We start from the raw sequence: 20370 nt of genomic DNA on the forward strand, positions 1-20370 counted from the left end.
AATTTTTTCGTCTAATAAAATTAGTTAAAAGGACTACCTAAATTTTGACTTGTAAATATTACCACCAAACCATAGGTTGAGATTTTAGTAGACAAAAATAAAGTTTGGTAAATGAGACCGTAAAACTAGAATTCTATAATTATTTGAACATTTTTAACAATAACTGTTTGATTTTAATTTGTACAACTTCTAACCATTTTTGTGAGACAAATTGTTTTTATCTTTTCAATTTAAGCTCCAAATAAATTTTTTCGTCTAATAAAATTAGTGAAAAGGACTACCTAAATTTTGACTAGTAAATATTATCACCTAACCATGAGTTGAGGTTTTAATAAAGGAAAATAAAGTTTGGTGAATGAGACTTGTAAAATTAGAATTCTATAATTATTTTTTCACATTTTTTTAATAATTTTCTCATTTACAAAGACTAACGTCAATCCTTTACTCATGTATTGGTGTAACATGATAAAAGTTTGTGGATATTTACAAATTCACGATTTGTAGTATATTGATAACTTAATTACGAGAGGTTTTAGTGTGTGTATATATATATATATATATATATATATATATATATATATATATATATATATATATATATATATATTTGTCTCTCGCTGTTTTGCTTTTAACTTTGGGTAGTGATTGAAAAGGACAAATATGTTTTTAAAACCATGTGATGGAGGCAAATAATTAAAATAAATACGGAATGGAGGAAATAATTAAACACAATATTCTGCGTAATTGAATGTGAAAAGTAGTTGCAAAAATTCCATTTGTATGCAGAATTCGTTTACCGGGTTGATGATGCAATTCGTTAACTAATATATAGATAAACTTTCTTACATGTTTATGTACTGCTGTCGTAGAACTTAAAAAAATGAGTTTAAACTTTGGGATTTAAGAATCAAAATCAAATCATAGAACCACTCTCATAGGTTTTTTTTTTATTAATAATTTAACAATAATACTCAATCAATTGGAATAAAGAAATATTTTAAGAATATATCAATATATAAACTTTATCTTTGAACCAGTGATAAAACAAACATAGAAAGGCAAGAAGTCTTTGGTCATCTTCCTACTAATATATATTTTTTAATTTTTAAGTTTTTTTTTACTCACTCTTTCATCTATTATTTAGTTATTTATGGCTCCTATATAGTACTCCTGGAATATTTTTTCAGTGATTTCTTTTTTATCATTTTCCTCGTCAATAGCCATGTGAATTCTAAGTTTTTTTTTTTTTCTCAGCATGTGAATTCTATAAGTATAATAAAAGAGCATATCACAGATTAGGTTATGCAATTTGTTGTAGGTATAAAGTATTTGGAATGCATAGTGAGAGAAAATTTTTTAATAGAGAAAAATATATAACAATAGGTTATAGATGGAGAGAGTACCTAAATTTAAAAATGTAGAAAATTTCTGAAATTCTTAACGCAACAACAACCCCTCTTGATCTAAATTCTCACCTTTAAAGGTATGAGAAAAGGAACAAGAGAAGAGATCAATTTTAAGTTAATCAATTCTAGTGTAAGTCTTAAGAATGTGAAACAAACTTAATTCAAAATCAAAGTATCGTTAACCCATTTAGACATATATAACAGGTCATTAACATGAACAAACTTTTTATTCAAAGGAAATTATGTTACAGCTATTTGTTTACATTACACATGTCATTAAACAACTTCTCACAAAAGTAACAAAAATCACAAAATGAAATGAAAATCTGCACGAAAAGTACACAACTGTATTCCTTCTTAAACACACAAAGGTTGGGTTACCAAACTAACGTCCAACACTTATAAAGCTGTCGGTGAAAGGTAGTGTCTGAATGGACTGAAAATTAGGTTGTTCTGAATATGTAACTAGAGAAGGAGGAAAACGGTCATGCATATCAAGTGGAAGCTCTGGCAATGGCGCTTCTAGCTCAAGAACTTTTATCACTTGTGCAGCCTTTGGCCTTTCCTTGTCGTTAGGGTTAGTACACCACAACCCTACAACGATCAAGCTTCTCATTTCATCCACATTAAACTCCTTGTTCAATCTCTCATCAACAACATCCATCACATTCCCCTTCACATACTGCTGCCACACCCAGTTCATCAGAGGCACATGAAACTCTCCATCATGGTAAGTCCTCCTTCCACATGCGATCTCAAGAGCCACAACCCCGAAACTATAAATGTCTGATTCCTTACTAGCCCTACGTCCGTTGATGTATTCTGGGGCAAGGTACCCGAAAGTCCCCACCACCCCTGTCATTTGAGTCCTCAACCTCGGATCCACAAACTTTGCCATTCCAAAATCCCCAAGCTTGGTGCTAAAATCTGTGTCCAACAACACATTTGCTGACTTAATATCCCTGTGAAGAACACACTGCTCTGCATCCTCGTGAAGATAACGAACTGCTGCAGCCACTCCTAATGCTACCTTATACCTGTCGGGAGGATTGGGATGAAACCAGAGAAAGAAGCACGTACTAGTAAATATATATACAATGCAAGAAAATTAATGCATGTTTGCCTGTTTTTTTTAATTATGTATTTTCTTATTTTCACGTTCATAGCAACAAAAGATTGGAGAAGTTATTATTTTAACGGGTGTCAGATGTGATGCAAAACACACATGGTAATATATTTAAAATGTTCCAAACAGGTAATAAAATATATTAAAGAAAATAACATCTATGTTATCTAACTCACCTAACATCCCAGGTCAATGGTTTTTTGTCCCCAAAGAGATGAGTGTCGAGGCTTCCATTAGGCATGTACTCAAAAAGCAACAGAAACTCACCTTGCTCGTGGCACCAACCTACGAACTGCACCAGGTTTCTGTGTATAAGACGGCTTATAACCCTAACCTCATTGATGAAAACTCTCTCTGAATTTGCAAACTTGGCGAAAATCCTTTTCACCGCAACAACCCTTCCCAAATCATTCAGAACACCTTTGTAAACCTGTCCCGAGCCTCCTCGTCCAAGCTTTCTATCATCTGCGAATCCGTTGGTGGCTGCAAGTAGTTCTTTGTAATCAAATCTTCTTGGTATAGTTGCCCTATCCAAATCAAACTTAACCAAGTTGGCTCCACCTTCACCATCATTACTCTTGTCAACCTTATCCCTTCTTTTCTTCATGATCATTGCCCAGACTGCAACACTCGCAACCACGGCCACCAAGACTGCTGAACAAGTCGCCACAGCAATTACCCAAACGTTTCGTTTCCCGTTCCCGTCCCCACCGGAGGAATTATCCGTAGCATCGGAATTCAACGTTGAACTAAGCTCCCAGGAGTAAATAACGTTGTGTTCAGTGAATTCGCCTGTTGAAGCGGAGAACCCGACATCCACCCACTCGGGTAGAATTTCCATGAGGTCAATCTTGTATGACAGTGAAGAATTGGAGTGTGACGTTGCTGTTCCGTTGAAGGACCAAGCCACAAAGAGGGTCTTGTTGGAGGCACTGTAGGTTATCAAAACGTTACATTTCTTTCCCAGGTTTTTGTCAATGTCAAACTTGGCATAAGTGACGGAGCTGAGAGAGTTATCGTCTATGCCAACGTGCTGCATGGGAGGGTCAATGGTGCCATTGAATGTGTCAAACTCAACCGCAAGAACGTGATTATGGGGAATAAAGGTATTGGAAGTGGTGTTGAATAGGGCAAAAGTGCCACCCCCTGAGTTGGGAGGAATCGGGTAGCCATGAGGGGCCATGTAGAAGGCGAAACCATCAGCATAGGTGCCGTTTTTGGCTCTGTCGATGGAGAAAGTGAAGCGCGTGGTGAAGTCTGTGAGAACATTGGATGATTGATCCCACAAGTGCATCGGTTTTGCATACAAAGCTCTTCCAACGCGGAAAAGATAGTCCACGATGTTGAGTTCTACGCTGCCGTTGCTGGCTTTGCCATCACCTATGTATGCCATGTTTTGTTCACTCTCAGGATCGTTGAAGTTTGTTATGTTGAAATTTAGTGATTCCACAGTTTTAAGAAAAGGTGGATGAAGAACCAGCACAAGAACAAAAGTTGTCACCATCTCTAGCAACCTCATTCTCATTCTCAGTGGCTGTTTTTTTTATCCCTTGTTCATATGAATTTTGAAAGGGCTAAGACAAGGGAAAGAACAGTTATTGCTGGAATTGATGAAGGGAGTGTTGTTTTAAAGATATATATATAGATATAGATACAAAGTACCAATAATCAACTTTTTTGTTTCTTTGGCATTGGTAAGATTCAAATCGACCTTAAATAAAATATCCAAACTCATTTAGCTTGAAATATGCAACTGAATAGTATCGAATAAATTCTTTTAAATATAAATTCTGTCTCATTTTTCTACTTAGACGAGTCAGACAATAATAAAAAAAAAGGACAATTAGTTTAATTTGAAAGATTGTATCAGTCATCTAAACAACCCTGGTAGAAAGAAATGTTTTGGAATTGGTTTGGTTTGAAGAGGTTTTGGTCTCGTTGTATACCTGCTTCTACATCATTTAGTTTGTGGCATGTTCTGCGTCAACGTATGCTTACTGATGAAAATCTACGTATGTGTTGTCGTTTTGGTTTGTAGTTTATGTGGCAATATATATATGCATCGAAAACTTCAGAATATTTTCTCTTGTGAGAAGCTTTTGAATATTTGGAGGTCTAATAATAATGTTGTATGGGGAGGCTAGTGACCGTTGATATCCGTTACATTTTTTCAATTGTGAAAGTGATTATTGTTACTTGATATTAGTATTATGCTTTAATGCATATTTTATGATCCCGTAATAGTTTAATAAGGGGTAATAATAAATCTATTATTTTCAATCAGCTTAATGGCATGATTGAATAGAGTATTTCAACCTTTGGGTAGTATATAATAAGGTTAGTTTAGTTGAAAGTTTAGGAGTAGTATAAAGTTAATTTAGTTAATTCAAGTTTTAAATTGGAAATGAGCCGGTAAAATAGAAGAAAAAGTAATAATTTTATCGTTATGAAATTATGAATTTTTGTTATTCTTAAAGAAAACCATGAGTGCTCATGTTTTGGCCATATATGGTTTTATGTTGTTATCTTATACCAAATTTATTTTGGTCAAATTTTTCTAGAAGTGGGAATGACTTAAAGGTTTTTCTTGACTTTCATGATCATGAATGTTCTTATGTAATGTTATTTATATATTTTATCTTTAATAATACTTTTAACATGATGCAAATGATGTAGAGATGGAAATATCTTAATTAGAATATCATAATCCATAAAGACGTGTCACTTAAAAACAATATATAAATAATTCACATGATATTTATTTATTATAATTGAACCAAAAGTCTTCATTCTCATCATAAATGTTGAAGAAGACTTCCACGATCAAGGAACTAATAAGAGAGATACTTCCGGTTAGAAAAATATTTAGTAGAGATAATAATTACATTGACTTCTATTATTTGATGTTTAGGTTATATCTTTTAAAGTTGTGAAATAAATTATGTCATTCTTTGACTATTCTACTGCCTCTCTCCTTCGTGAAGACTTAGTTTATCGACAATAAATTATTGGATTTAAATTTTTAAGATATTATAAATGTTTATAAGTACTTAATAATTTTTAAAATTGAATATTTGATAAATTATAAAATTTAGTCTCTCAAGTTCTTAAAAGAGAATTATTTTTATATCCCAAATATTATATTATTTTGTTAAGTGATGTTAAAATAATTTTTATTTTTCAATTTATTCTCTGTCATATATATCAACACATATTTTTTTATTAAATGATTATGTATACTTTCAAATCATGAGATATTTAATGCATATAACACTTCAAATTGTGTCACATCGTACTCCAATTTTATAAACATATGGGAAGTAAAAGTAAGAGAATTGATATCATATACTTGCCAGAAATTTTAATTCATTGGGTATTTTATTTGAAAAATTATTAATGAGTATTTAAAATAAATATCAATTATATGTTATATATATGAAACTTATTTCATAACTATTTTTTCTTTGTCTCTTGAAAAATTTCACTAAAGATATTCAACATTACTAAATTATAAATAAATTTATCTAAAAAAGTATAACACTATCTCTAACTTATTAAAATAATATGTATAACTTTTTATATATATTGTTCATTTTATCATTCCCTAATAGAACTGAAATTCACATTTAAAATCATAATATAATTAAGATAGGGTGATGTACATGTATTCTAGCACTTCAAACCCTTCTCTCATTTTAATATTTTTATTTTATGGACAAACTCGATAAGAAATACACATAATTCTCATATCATTTATTCTTTCTCTCTTGATAATTTAAATAAAAACGTAGGAGGGTCATATTTATGTATTGACGATAGTCGAATGATATATAGCGATGTCTAGGTATTTTTATAATTAAAAGTGATTATTATGTATGTGTATTTCTTAACTATAAATATTACTTTATATATATATATATATATATATATATATATATTATTTTTTGTGTTGGAATAAATTTTATGATTTTCACTACTAAAAATTCTCATATTACAAGAATTTTTTTTACAAATTTGTTACAAAAATTTGCAAGAAAATATTTTTTCCTGTTTTTTTTAAGAATTTTAATTGGCAGGTAATTTCTTCATGGGTAATTATTTCCTATGAAATTATAAAATTCGTAAGTATTGCTTAAAAAATTTGCTGTGAAAAGTGTTTGACACAAAATATTTTGCAAAAAAAAATTGGCAACAATTTCCTGCAAATTTATTTTCATCACAAAATTTATAAGTATTTCCTAAAAAAAATCAAAATAAAATTTGCAGGAAATATTAGTTTTCCTAGTAGTGTTTGTACACAACTAATGTTTTACGCAAACTATTTTTTGGAATAATTTTTTAATCTTTATTAATAATCAATAAAAAACAAACCAGTATTACATCATATTATCATTATCAAACATACCTATTCCATCTTGGTATTGACTAAAAGTTATAGTAGTGGAATAGTCTTTGGTGCAATGATCTTCCTTAGCCAAATTACTATGCTACTCAATAAGATTTGATATTTCTTTCCTAATGAAGAGATAGAAATGTATATTTTTAATTTGACATCTTGGGACTATGATTATCCTTCTGATTCATGTTACTGTTCTCATTAACCCGTAACGAGGTAACTTTGGTTTCCACTTATTTTAGCACATATCAATTTCACCACTGACCACTAATCATTGGTAACCTAAAGATTCGTTAAAATTAGATCTCTTCTATTAGCCCAACTAAATGTAAATAACTAATATACTAATATAAATGCTATAAATAATATGTATAGCCCACATTAAAAAAATTCTAACAATATTGGGCTTCATATCCATTTATCCATTTATATCACAAAAAAAGTAAAATAAAATTCAGACACGCAACTATACATTTAGACTCTCCTTAAACAATAGCAATAGGGAACCACTACATCTTTCATCATATCCCAATGTGTCTAACCATAATGATCACCATAATTGTATGTAAGATTATAAGTTGCATGGAAATTACATGTACCCCCCCCCCCCACACACACACATTACATGTACCCCCCCCCCACACACACACATTCATATATATATATATATATATATATATATATATATATATATATATATATATATATATATATGTTATGAAATAAAGTGAATAATAGAGAGAAGAGAGAATAATAGATAATAGAGAATGAAGAATAGGGAGCAACTAATCTGTGTCTTATTATTGATAGGAAGAGTCTTATTTATAGATACAATATGTAATCCATAAAGGAAACAAATCAACTTAGTTAATACAAATATTTACCATAAAGAGTAGTGAATCATATGAGTAAATGTATCAAATCAATGGACAATCATTAATTCATAACACTCCCCCTTGAGTGTCCATTGATAAAGAATGTGCCTCGTTAAAACCTTACTAGAAAAAACCCTTTGGGATAAAAAACCTAGTGAAGGAAAAAGAGTACAACATTCTGTATTCTTTAATACAATATTGTTCATCACATATTCTATTTCTCCCCCTCATGTAAACTTACATCATTAAGGCGATAGAGTCCGAATTTGTGAGTCATTTTCTCAAAAGTTTTTCTTGGCAAAAACTTTACGAATAGACTTGTCATATTTTCATATGAACGAATTTTTGGATATCTATATCATCTTTTCAATTGAACAATACATTATTGTCTTCATATATGGTTGTTGATTCCATCTTTCTCGGGGATAATCACAAGTTTCTTGCACATGTTGAATTATAAACCTTAACCAAACATATTCACAACTTTCCTCGTAATTTTGTATGATTAGACGATGTTGCTACTATGGTTTGTTTCATATACCTTCATGAAACCATTGTGCTACCACATGTGAACAAACATCTTGTTTGTGATCAACCATTGTGACATTGTAAGAATATGTAAAATAACATGAATATCCATAACCCATTGGTCTGAATCTGAATCATTTGGATGGAATAAGCTCATATTCGTAGTACCCTTAAAGTAACGAAGTATATGTTTTACTACAAACCATTTTCTTCTTGTAGTTGAAGAATTATATCTTGCTTAACAAATTTATAGCAAATGCAATATTAGATCGAGTATAATTCGCAAGATATATTAGTGTTTCTATGACACTAAGATATGGTGCTTCTAGACCAAGAAGATCTTCATCATTTTCTTGAGGTCTAAGAAGAGTCTTTATCAACATCTAACGACCTCACAACTATTGGAGTGCATAATGGACATGACTTGTCCATTTAGAACATTTTAAGCACCTTAATCATATAAGCCTCTTGATGTATAAAAATACTTTTATTTAAATACTAAATTTCTAATTTCAAATAAGACTTTGCCCTTCAAAGATCATTCATCTCAAATTATTTCTTTGAGTAATCAATTGCCTTTGTGAACTCATTAGGAATTCCAACGACGTTTATGTCATTTACATAAACAATAATTATGACAAATTCATTATTTGGATCTTTTCATATAAATACAAGACCAAATAGGATTATTTTTATATCCTTATTTTAATAAGAACTCAATAAGATGGTTATACCACACACATCCTTGCTTTAATCAATAAAAGAGCATGTTCAATTTTATTGAATAACCCTCTTTAGAATTTGTCTTGTTGGGCAAATAAAATCCTTCAGGGATTTTCATATAAATATGATTCTCAAAAGAACCGTACGAATAGGTTGTAACATCATCCATTAGATGTAAATGCAAACCTTGTTGTGCAAGCAGAATAATCGAATATTGCAATGTTGTTGCATCCAATACTAGTGGACATGTTTTTTCACTAATCAATACAAGGTTTTGTGAATAACCTTGAGCAACCAATTATGCTTTGTATCTAACAATTTCATCATTTTTAATTTGATATTTGCGCAAAAATCCATATGTACCCAACAAGTTTCACAACTTCAGGTGTGCGAACTATACGTCCAAAAACCTTTCGTTCAGTAAGCAAATACAATTATGCTTCTTTGCATATTTTCATTTTGGCCAATCTTTTCTTCGCCGACAATCTTCAATGATCATTGCTTATTGATCCTCATTGTCATTCATAACATTCATTGCTATGTTATAAGTAAAAGTTTCATCAATGTTAACTTTATTTTGGTTCCATATTCTATGATTCATGACATAATTTATTGAGATCTCATCATTTCAACCATTTCAGGTACTTGAGGTTCTTCTGGAACCGAACCATTAATTATGTCAAATGAATCTTTTGGGATTTCAACCTTTTCGATTAGGTCATTTTGCATATTAACTCACTTTCTCATTCAAGAGTTTATATCTTTGGAACCAATAGGTCTACCACGCTTCAAACATGTCCACATGAGTTTTTCAACCTTTTTTTTCGCATCATAATAACTGATCATGTCAAATAACTCAATCATTTTGATTTGTAAATTTCTGGTTTACCATGACATGCATTTCAATTGTACTAATAAACTTGTAGTACAAACTATAAGAGAATGCTGATAATTTCTCCAATACACTTTCTTTTTCAACTCAATCATAGAGATATAAAGATATTTCATATCTTTTTCATTGTTTCTCTCAATATAATATCCATTTAGACAAATATCATTGAAACTTAATAAGTTTCTATTCAACTTCTTGGTAGAAGTATGGTAGCTCTTCTAGAGTCTTCAAATATATTTGTAGTACTATAAATAATACTAACATCGATGTCTCACATTATCAAACAAGAGAAAAATTTATTACTCTTGAGAATTGTATAAGTTGTTGCACTATCAATAAGACACATTCTTTTGGTACTAGTGCAAACATTCGTTTTTCATATAAACGTAAATATCAATATGAGATTTTTTTTAACACTCTCATAATCAATGAGGTGATCAATGCTTCCATTTGCTTTAGCAAAGAAAATAACAATATCAAGATGAGTAGCATCCATATGGCCATAATCAGAATCACCATCTTCGTAAGCAAATTGTGTTTCTATGTTCTTCTCATTATTTGTAAGATGCTTTAGTGTACAATAAGTACAACTCAAATGGCTTTTACCACCGTAATGATAATATATACTTTCATCTTTTTGTTAATATTTTCACATTTTCCTTTTTTTCACATTATTGTGCCCCTTCTGGTGACAAAATGTGTCTTTGAAATTTTCTTTATAACCATGTCCAAAATCAAGATCATGATCACGATCATGAAAATATAAATCAAATGTTGTTGTATTCACTTCTGGGAATGAAGCAGAACCAATTTGGACAAGTTTCATGATTTTCTTGAGGTCAAAAGCTCATTGCTTTGTTCAGCCATACAAAGGCATGAAATAAATTCATAATATTGATTGCTGCATTCACTTCTGGGAATGGAGCAGATTAGGCGGATCTCATGATTTTTCATCAAAAGCTTTATTGCTTTGTCCAGCCAGCCATACATAGGCATAAAATAAATTCATAATATTTGTGAATCCTTTTTCACAATATTTTTGTCGCATGAGCAAATTAGTTGCTTAGATACTTTATTTCTTGATTCAATGGTATCCAATTATCCATTACATCTAAATGTATTTCAAAATTTAAAATCCAATATAAGGAATTCTTCCTTGCAATATCAAGGGTCACAAATCCAAATTTTGCAAAGTTTCGCGTGTTTAGAACTAACACATAAAATAATAATATTAATAAGAATAATCATCATCAAAATAATAATATTAATAATAATCATCGTCATAATAAAAATAAATAATAAGACGGAGATGAAAATTGATAAGGTCAAACAATTTTTATCACAAGAGGAAGAATATAAGGTAAAATTATAAATTGAGAAAGGATTAGAAAGAACCTGGATTGAGACACGTAGAGCACTGTCCTTGGAGAGAAAAAACTTCCACTAGTCCTCAATTGGAGCATGGTGCTGATAACGTGTTATGAAATAAAGTGAATAATAGAGAGAAGAGAGAATAATAGATAATAGAGAATGGAGAATAGGGAGCAACTGATCTATGTCTTATTATTGATAGGAAGAGTCTTATTTATAGATACAATATGTAATCCATAAAGGAACAAATCAACTTAGTTAATACAAATATTTACCATAAAGAGTAGTGAATCATATGAGTAAATGTATCAAATCAATGGACAATCATTAATTCATAACAATATATATATATATATATATATATATATATATATATATATATATATATATATATACATATATATATATATATATATATATATATATATTGTACAAATCATGTTCAGAATATAAAATTATGAACATCAACTTTATTTTCCATAATGTACTATGTTATGTTTCTTTACCTTTGTATTTCATAAGATAAGTTTAGTAACCAAACTCCTTGCATTGGCTTGCATCAGTTTTCTCATTACTAGTGAAATACTGTTTAACAACATCAAGGAAACATTTAGCGTCGTGGTCTTCAGAAATAAAGTCCCATAAAACTTCTGGATCAAATCGCCTTCATGATCATCAGACACATTCGATTTGATCATTCCCACTTTTCAACCTTATTATCCTTTGGGTTTTCCGAAGTTGGAGTGGGTTACTTAGCCTAAAATGCAAGATCAAGATCCTTACAGTCAATAATTACCTCAATTGCTTCCTTCCAAACAGTTTGTCCCATTAGGCTCGGGGATACAATTAATTTGAGTAGATAAATTAACATCACTATCAATATAATTGAAAAGAATATAAATAAACTTAATAATATGTTCAAATACATAAATAAATAAAAAAGAAGACAATTTTCAAGGTAGACCCATTATAAGATATTGAGCACAACATTAATTTTTTTAGTCTTTGGACATAGAAATTAATTTATGATTGGTACTTTATGTGTAATAATCAAATGTTGACATGTAATTATGTTAAATAATAGTCTTTTTTTTGAACTAACTGTTATTCACGTGAATATAAACTTTATAATCTTCATATATTTATTATCACAAGCATGTTATTATTTGGCCAAATTATGTCTTGTTTGGGATGAAAACAAAATGTATAAATAATCTCATACTAACATCTGTGTAATCTTAATTAAATCAATTTTTAAAATTTCTATAACAGATTGCTTTGGCAATACATTATATAAACTTAATTTAAATAAAATTTACCAGTTACATACAAAAATTATAATCTATCGAAATCATCTATTTATTTATTTATTTGTTTCAAAATATTAGAAGCCATGTGGTTAAAAAGACAATGAAAGTCACACAAGCATGTTTTCATAGATAGAAAATGCACAAACAATAATCGCATGTACATAAAAAAATTGATATCCATATTGTTATATATAAAGAAAAAAAATTCACAACCACACACATATATGAATAATTTGATAACAATGTTGACTCTGATACCACTACTGGAATAAATTTTATGATTTTGATATGCAATCTAATTTTGTATGCAAACTATTTTGAAATAATCTTTCTAATCTTTACTAATTATCAATAAAAGACAAACAAACAAGCATTACATCGTACGGTTACTATCAAACATATACATGTTTGCATCTTGGATCTTGGTATTGACTAAAGCTTGTAGTGGAATAGTCCAATTATCTTCCTCAACTAAATTACCAATTACCAAACTTGAGGACATGATACTCCTCTGCTAAAGGGGAGACAACTAATGGGGAGACAAAGAGACGTATGTTTCTAATTTGGCATCTTGGGAATCATAACTATCCGTCTAATTTAAACCTGTCAGGATTCTCATCAATCCCTAACAAGCCAAATTTTGTTTTCATTTATTTAAGCTCATATTAGTTTCGCCACTATTAGTCTAAACTAAAATTAGATCATTTCTATTGAGTTCAACTAAATATAAATAACTAATATAAACACTATAATATAGTCCATACATTAAAAAAGACCTTAAATGATGACCTATAATGACAAAAAATAATTAGTCACAATAGTGACCAATTTAGATACTAAACATTATTGGTAACTAAACTAGTTTCAAAAAATTATAATTGGTCTCTAAATTGGTAACTAAAATAGTTTCTATTATGAATTGGTCTATAAATTGGTCACTAACGTTAGCTACCTAGGTTTCAGATACAAAGAAATTGGTTGGTCTCTAAATAATTAATTAGATATAGGGGTGGCAAAATGGGTCAGTACGACCCGTTTTAGCCCGGCCCGCTTGTAGCCTGCCAAAAACGGGTCGGGCTGGCCTGCCACCAATAAACGGGTTGGATATTGCAACCTGTCCCGTGTTAGGGTGGGCTGGTCCGTCCTTTTTTTTTTAAATTCTTTTTAAATTCTTTTTAAATTTTTTTTAATTTTTGTTTATAAATCTATTATATATATAAATTTATTTATATAATATAAAAAAAGCATTATTTTTTAATTATTTTTAATTTTAAACATAAAAAAAAATATTAAAAAAATGGGTTGGTGGGCCAGAACGGGCCAGTCCATTTTGGCCCGCTAAACTGGCGGGCTAGGCAGACCGCGTTACAGCGGGTTGGCAGGTTGAAAATTCCTAATTTGATATTAATTTAGTGACTAATTCATTTGGTAGCTAAAACCTAAGTAAATGTTAGTGAACAATTTAAAAATTAATTCATAATAAAAACTATTTTAGTTATCAGTTACAAATTATAATTTTTTAAAACTTACCAATAAATTTTAATTTATAAATTAATGACTTGGTCACTAAGTGACTAATTATTTTTTGTCCCGAAATTTGATTATTATTTAAAGTTTTTATTGTAGTGATATTAAAAGAATAAAACTATATATATATATATATATATATATATATATATATATATATATATATATATATATATATATATATATATATATATATATATATAAAAGATTAAGTGTGTATGAATGAAGGCCAATCAAGGAATCAATCCTCGATCTAGTTTGACATTATCTTGTTAAGTCAATTAAATACACTCAGTATCTTGTAAACAGTTTTTCTAATCAAATTGTGGATAAATTCTTTTATTTTGAAATTGTGTGTTGGTGTCATAATAGTCTTTGAAATTAAAAAAAGAAAAAATCAAACCAATTCTTAAAATCAAATCTTCAATTATCAACTTAGTTATTAAAATGCGCCAACTGCTATTATTGAAGTCGTTAAAGTTTTCAACTGACTACTACAGTCCTTATTGAATCTAACAATTATCATTTTATTCTCTAATAAAATTGGGAAACTATGGCAAGAACTAAAATGAGCGATAAGTTGCGGGTTCATAAACTTTATTTAATTTCCCTAATTTTAGGACTAAAAATAAATAAATTGATAAATTTAGAGATTAATTTAGATATTCATTCTAAAGTTTTCTTATAAAAAACATAATGAAAACATATTTTTCTTAACGTTCTAGAAAACAATTTCCTATATGAAAATTGAAAATAAAATTTATTTCAAAATATATGGTGTGAGTTTAAAATACTTTCTCTCAAATAATTATTGTATTATATTTTCATTTCATTATATGGATTTAGTAAATTGTTTAAAGTAGAAATAATGTAACATCCCATTTTAAATAGATAATTCCAATTTAATAAACGCTACATATATATAAATATCCAAAGAGTATGGGAATTGGTATACGGAGGTACACACTACCCCAAATCTATTCATAACAAAAAAAAGAGGCACCACATTGCCTATCATCAATACAATAGTTCAAAAACAACACAAGTTTTTGTCCAGAACAAGAGAAATTCTAACTAAATAAACTCCTTCAGCCGCGGACCCCATAGTGAGCTCAATACCCGTCCATAACCATCAAGCTGCAGCATCTCTACTATCATTACCACTGCCAGGGGTTCTCACATCTGCTCACATCAATAAAATTGATGATCATCGCAATGGAGAAAGCCACACACAACATACAAGCAAGCGAAAGGGTAAGCTAGTGTAACAAATCATTATATTATAACACTCAACAGGTAAGTTCAAACCAAACATAATCAACAAATATCCACACATGATATACCCAAACCACTTAAGACTTTTAGACTTGACTATCCGGATACATATGATGAGGCACCACCACCAAACTGTGGAACTACTTCCTAGCAGTGAGGCATCACCACGAGGCCTTCGTGGAATTACATCCTTACATGAGGCATCACCACGAGACCTCCATGGAATTACGTCCTGGCCTTGAGGCATCATCACCATTAGATGAGGCACCACCAGGGACTCCCAATAGGAAAGTCCATGGGATTACGTCCATTAGGTGAGGCACAACCATGAACTCTCACTACAAGAGTCAGGGAATTACGTCCTAGTCAGACTTTGTATATGTGTCACCAAACAAATCAGAAAGATCTCATGGTACTAATATCATGTATAAACAACCAATCATACATCTCATGCTTTCCAATTCATACACAATAAAGCAATATATCACTTCCACCACAACCTCATATAATAATCGAGGCATCATCCCTCAAACCATTAAAGTAAAGTGTTCAAGCCAAGAAAACAAGCAACCACATCATTGACCATTCACATCATAGCACACAACTCGCCCCTGTCTCGCTCAGGCTAGGAGACTCGCTCAGGCGAGAGAGATCCCTTCGCTCAGGCGAGTCCCTTCTCGCCTAGGCGAGAGCTCGAGCAGTGGAACAGTGGCCCCTGCGAGTTCTCGCTCAGGCGAGCTCCCTCTCGCCTAAGCAAGATCACCTCTCGCTCAAAATGAAGACAAGTCGCCTGAGCGACTGTTCGCGCAGAAAACTTGGGCGAGCCTCTGTTAGTCTCGCCTAGGCGAGGCATGCTCGCTTGGACGAGAAAACCAGTGCCTGCCACTGTTCACTCGTGAAAACGCAAAAACCACACCCAAAAATCATACTTTTACCAATACCAAGCAATCAAACCATGAGTATACTTCAAGCATATGATTCAAACTCAGAAAGCATACCAAAAATGTAAATAACTATAAACCCTAACTTCCCTTACCTGGAAAGGGGTTATATGAGACTTCGACACTGAACCACGGAGCACAGCAGCTCTAGAACCAGACCTGCAAAAGTGAGCCGAACCAAGGTCAAGCTGAACACGAATCTGAGCATACTTCGAAACCCTAGCAGAGGTTTTGTGGAGAGAAAAAGGGGAAGTTAGGGCACTGATTTTTCAGAATGACATGCAATTGAGGGACCCTTGGCTGCTTTAGGGGTCTTGGCACCCTATGGGCCAGCCCTTTAGGCCCAACAGTGAGGCAACCCTTAACATTAGGGCACTCAATAAAAGTGGGCCTTACATTCTCCCCAACAACAAAAATTTTCGTCTTCAAAAATTCACCGATGGGGTAGGAAGAAAACTATATTTTCCTCACACCCTCCGACAACCACCGCCTCGACATGACATGTTTGATGACTCCAACACCTATAGTCACTGGAAACTTTGCCTTTGTGCTATGTGATATGTGTTCAACAATGTAGACTGGTTTAGTCACTACACTCGACAAACTTCCAACTTGCAACCTTAACACCAGATTGCTCCTTCATACCTGTCCAACTAACTTGTATCTGATATACTGACCCATCCACCATATGCTCTCCACTACCCCTCATATCACTGTAGGTCTCAAACTAAAGCATGTTCGTCATCAGTTCTCGACACCTTGTTCACTCTTTTATGCATCACTCTACTGACTTGATCACGATTGAGTTCTAGCCTATTGCCTCGCCATCAACACTCTTGACCACTTTTATGTATAACGACACTCATAACCTCTTGCCTCTTTTACTAACTTCCACCAATGGTAGCAAGGTCCACAACCAAGTCATTCCATTTCCAAATTAAGTTTTCCTCAGTTACAACTACCAAATTCATTTTGGCATCTCATCTTCGTTTTACTAACTTGTAACCATCATTCCCCAAAAGCCTTAGGACCATGTCTTCCTTGACTTGAAATTTCTAGTGTGATATATATACCTATCAACTCTAAGATACTTCTCAAACTAAGATTTTTCTGATTTGCTTTTTCTCCAACCTTGTTGAGAGACTCACTAGTTATAGTCAGATGACTAGACTAATGAAATCTCCTCACCCATTCTCTTCCTAACCCAAACACTTATGTTTCTCAACAAACTCTCACTCTTACCCCGTCAAATCGAGGATCTTGAATTCCCTTCTCTGACTGAACATCTACTCTTGCTTTCTCACTTCCAAGTTGACACCCTAACTTGAAATCATAACTCAAACCATCTCCTACTTCTCTTGTATAACTTTCTCTGAGTAACCCCATAATTCCAACTCTAAATGATCACTGAACATCCCTACTTGATACTCATAAGAATGACACTTTCGCTGATGAAGAACTGGGTGTTGTAGTAATCACTAAGTCATGAGTGAGATAGTTCTTTCCACACACCTCTTACCCTTCATAGGTATCACTTTCCATCATCCTACTGCGCTACTCTGATCACACACACAAGTCACTCATCCGTTCACTCAAAACGATGTTCCTCCCACGTCTGCCGTGACAAGGGAACAATCATCGCTGAGAAACCTTCCTCCACAACCTCCACGGAACTTGCAAAACTCTTTGGACTCACCTTTTTATAGTCTTAACGTCCCATTTTCTCAACATCGTATCCACCCCTTTCTAAACCATATGTCCTACTAGACACTACAACCTTTGTCAATCCCCTTTCTTGCCCATTCCAAAGACTTTGTTCGCACTTGGAAACTCGTCGCTAAACCTTGACGGTACAACTAACATGTTTGAGATTGCCTTACCTTCATCATGTTTCTACTCTTTACAACCATAGGCCCAAAAAGCCAATCCTCTCTTATCCAACGCTTTCCTTTGAACAATTTATTCCACCACTACCTTTTCTCTAATGTCCACCAAACTTGCAGTCATCCTTGTGATTATAATTAGTATAAGCCACTACTTCTCTAACATCTCCTCCATTTCTGTATTTACTTTAAATTCACAGTAGTAACCATTCCATTAGGAACTATTGTCACAGGTTGTTCCTCAAACACCAACGCAGAAGTGAACTCCACCACACCAAGGTCAAAACTCTAGTACTTGTTTTCAGAACGCGTCTATAATCCTTTTACCATTTAGATCCCTTTCGTCTATTATTCACTTTCCTTCGTCAGATGTTTTTGATTCACATGAAGCTCTGTCCCCACTATTTAGCTTGATGCATACTTCATATGCAACCGCTGACTCATCTCTTTTTAATCTAAGAACACCACCTCGTTGGTTGTCCCAGCTCATCGGAGCGAGATTGAGAAAACAATTGATTCACCCTTGAGACTATGTTCCAACCTTGCAAAGAGAATAATTCGAATTGGGTTTGAATTTAAATACTTTGATCATCACGAAGGCACCACACACCCGAGCGAGTCTCCACTTGGTCGCAATTGTAGCAAAAACCATCATCTCACTCGCAGTCCCTTCTTAAAGTCAACCATGACTCCTTTACCATACTGGCGACTCCAAGGAGTAGATGATCCCAAGGAATTCGACTCTCAGTCCAAGCATCACTTTGTAAGGTGCATCTCTGGAGGAGAATTTTTTTTTTCGTGCTAACCACTTTAGCATCAACCATTGTAGACACCATATCACTACTCAAAACTTTTCTTTCCACACCCTCCATCATTGTGCTCCGAGATCAGTTGGGTTGTCCTTCCATACGAGAATAACCTTTAAAGGTGTGTCCCTCCTTCTGGTACGTGAAATCTTCCACTTATACCCAAGGTCAGATGTCCTACTCATGAGAACTACTTTTCCTTGAAACATCCCACTATCAGTTTGAAAAGACCCATCCTCACCTGCTGACTATTAATCCTAGTATGAATTCCTTATCTCACTTCTTCCCTAACCATAAATTGTTCTTTCCCCTACTTAGGAACGTCATCTTTCCTGACTTATTCAGTGAACCCTTCTCCATCTCAACCTCTCACTAGAGGTTTGCCATCTTTTTGCACTTCATGGTCTCCTACTTTCTTAGCTTTATGGTTGCCAAGCAACCTCTCCACTTTTTACGATCTAAAATTTGCCAATTGTTCCTCTTCCACTACCCCAAGAAGCATTAGGTGTGACCATATGACTATATTCAATGACACTTATCCTAACACTATATGCATTTTCTATGACTCTGAACTTCAACATTGTCGGGATGTAGAATCAAGTTGACTTCCCCCAAACGATGTGGCACTTGCATGCACTGCTACCTTTCAGTGTTCTAAATCTTTGAATTTGACTTCTTTTAGAAAACTTGTAGTATTTGTTTCCGAGAGTCTATCCTTAAAGTTCCCTCTTGACCAAACGTTATTTTGTGAACTCTAGCATCTTCTCCGGTTTATTAAACCAAAACTTAGCTTTCCTTGCTCAATTATATACACCATACATCAACTTCCTATCTCTGAGGTAAGACGTTGTCTCAGAGACCCCATCCAACACTTGTAAAGGCGAGCAGACCAAGTTGATATTCAATCTGCTTTCCCTTATCTCCGTAGACACTAGCCACAAAGCACAAAGGCGTAACAAGGCAAACTACTTCATACAAAGCAACACTCTATCACTTACAGACAACCAACCCTTTTGTCTGCCACCCTTCTTTCCCCAAACCATTAGAATTAAGAAAGGAAAACAACCTTTAATCTAGTCATGAGTGTGCACCCTCATTACTTTATCAAGGCATTTTCTGTTCTTAAAAATTTTGGTTTCACTGACAAACTCAATTAGACATGACTTCTTCCGCCTACAAGGCATGACAAACCCATAACCTCAGGTCATCCTAAGGACGAACTGCTCTGATACCATTAATGTAACTTCCCATTTTAAATAGATAATTCTAATTTAATAAACGCTACATATATAAATATCCAAAGAGTACGAG

At 32.7% G+C, this 20370-nt stretch overlaps 1 protein-coding gene across 1 annotated transcript; it reads right to left on the reverse strand.

The window, feature by feature from the left end:
• Positions 1 to 1614: 1614 nt before the first annotated feature.
• LOC114193471 (L-type lectin-domain containing receptor kinase IX.1-like) lies at positions 1615 to 4168 on the reverse strand. Its single transcript, XM_028083291.1, has 2 exons — positions 2709 to 4168; positions 1615 to 2443 (listed from the first exon to the last, which is right to left on the reverse strand). Exons 1-2 carry the CDS (start codon positions 4055 to 4057, stop codon positions 1792 to 1794), a joined length of 2001 nt encoding a protein of 666 aa, XP_027939092.1. The 5' UTR covers positions 4058 to 4168; the 3' UTR covers positions 1615 to 1791.
• Between the last annotated feature and the right edge of the window lie 16202 nt (positions 4169 to 20370).

Source organism: Vigna unguiculata, chromosome 8, assembly GCF_004118075.2.
Source record: "Vigna unguiculata cultivar IT97K-499-35 chromosome 8, ASM411807v1, whole genome shotgun sequence".
Classification (NCBI taxonomy): Eukaryota; Viridiplantae; Streptophyta; class Magnoliopsida; order Fabales; family Fabaceae; genus Vigna; species Vigna unguiculata.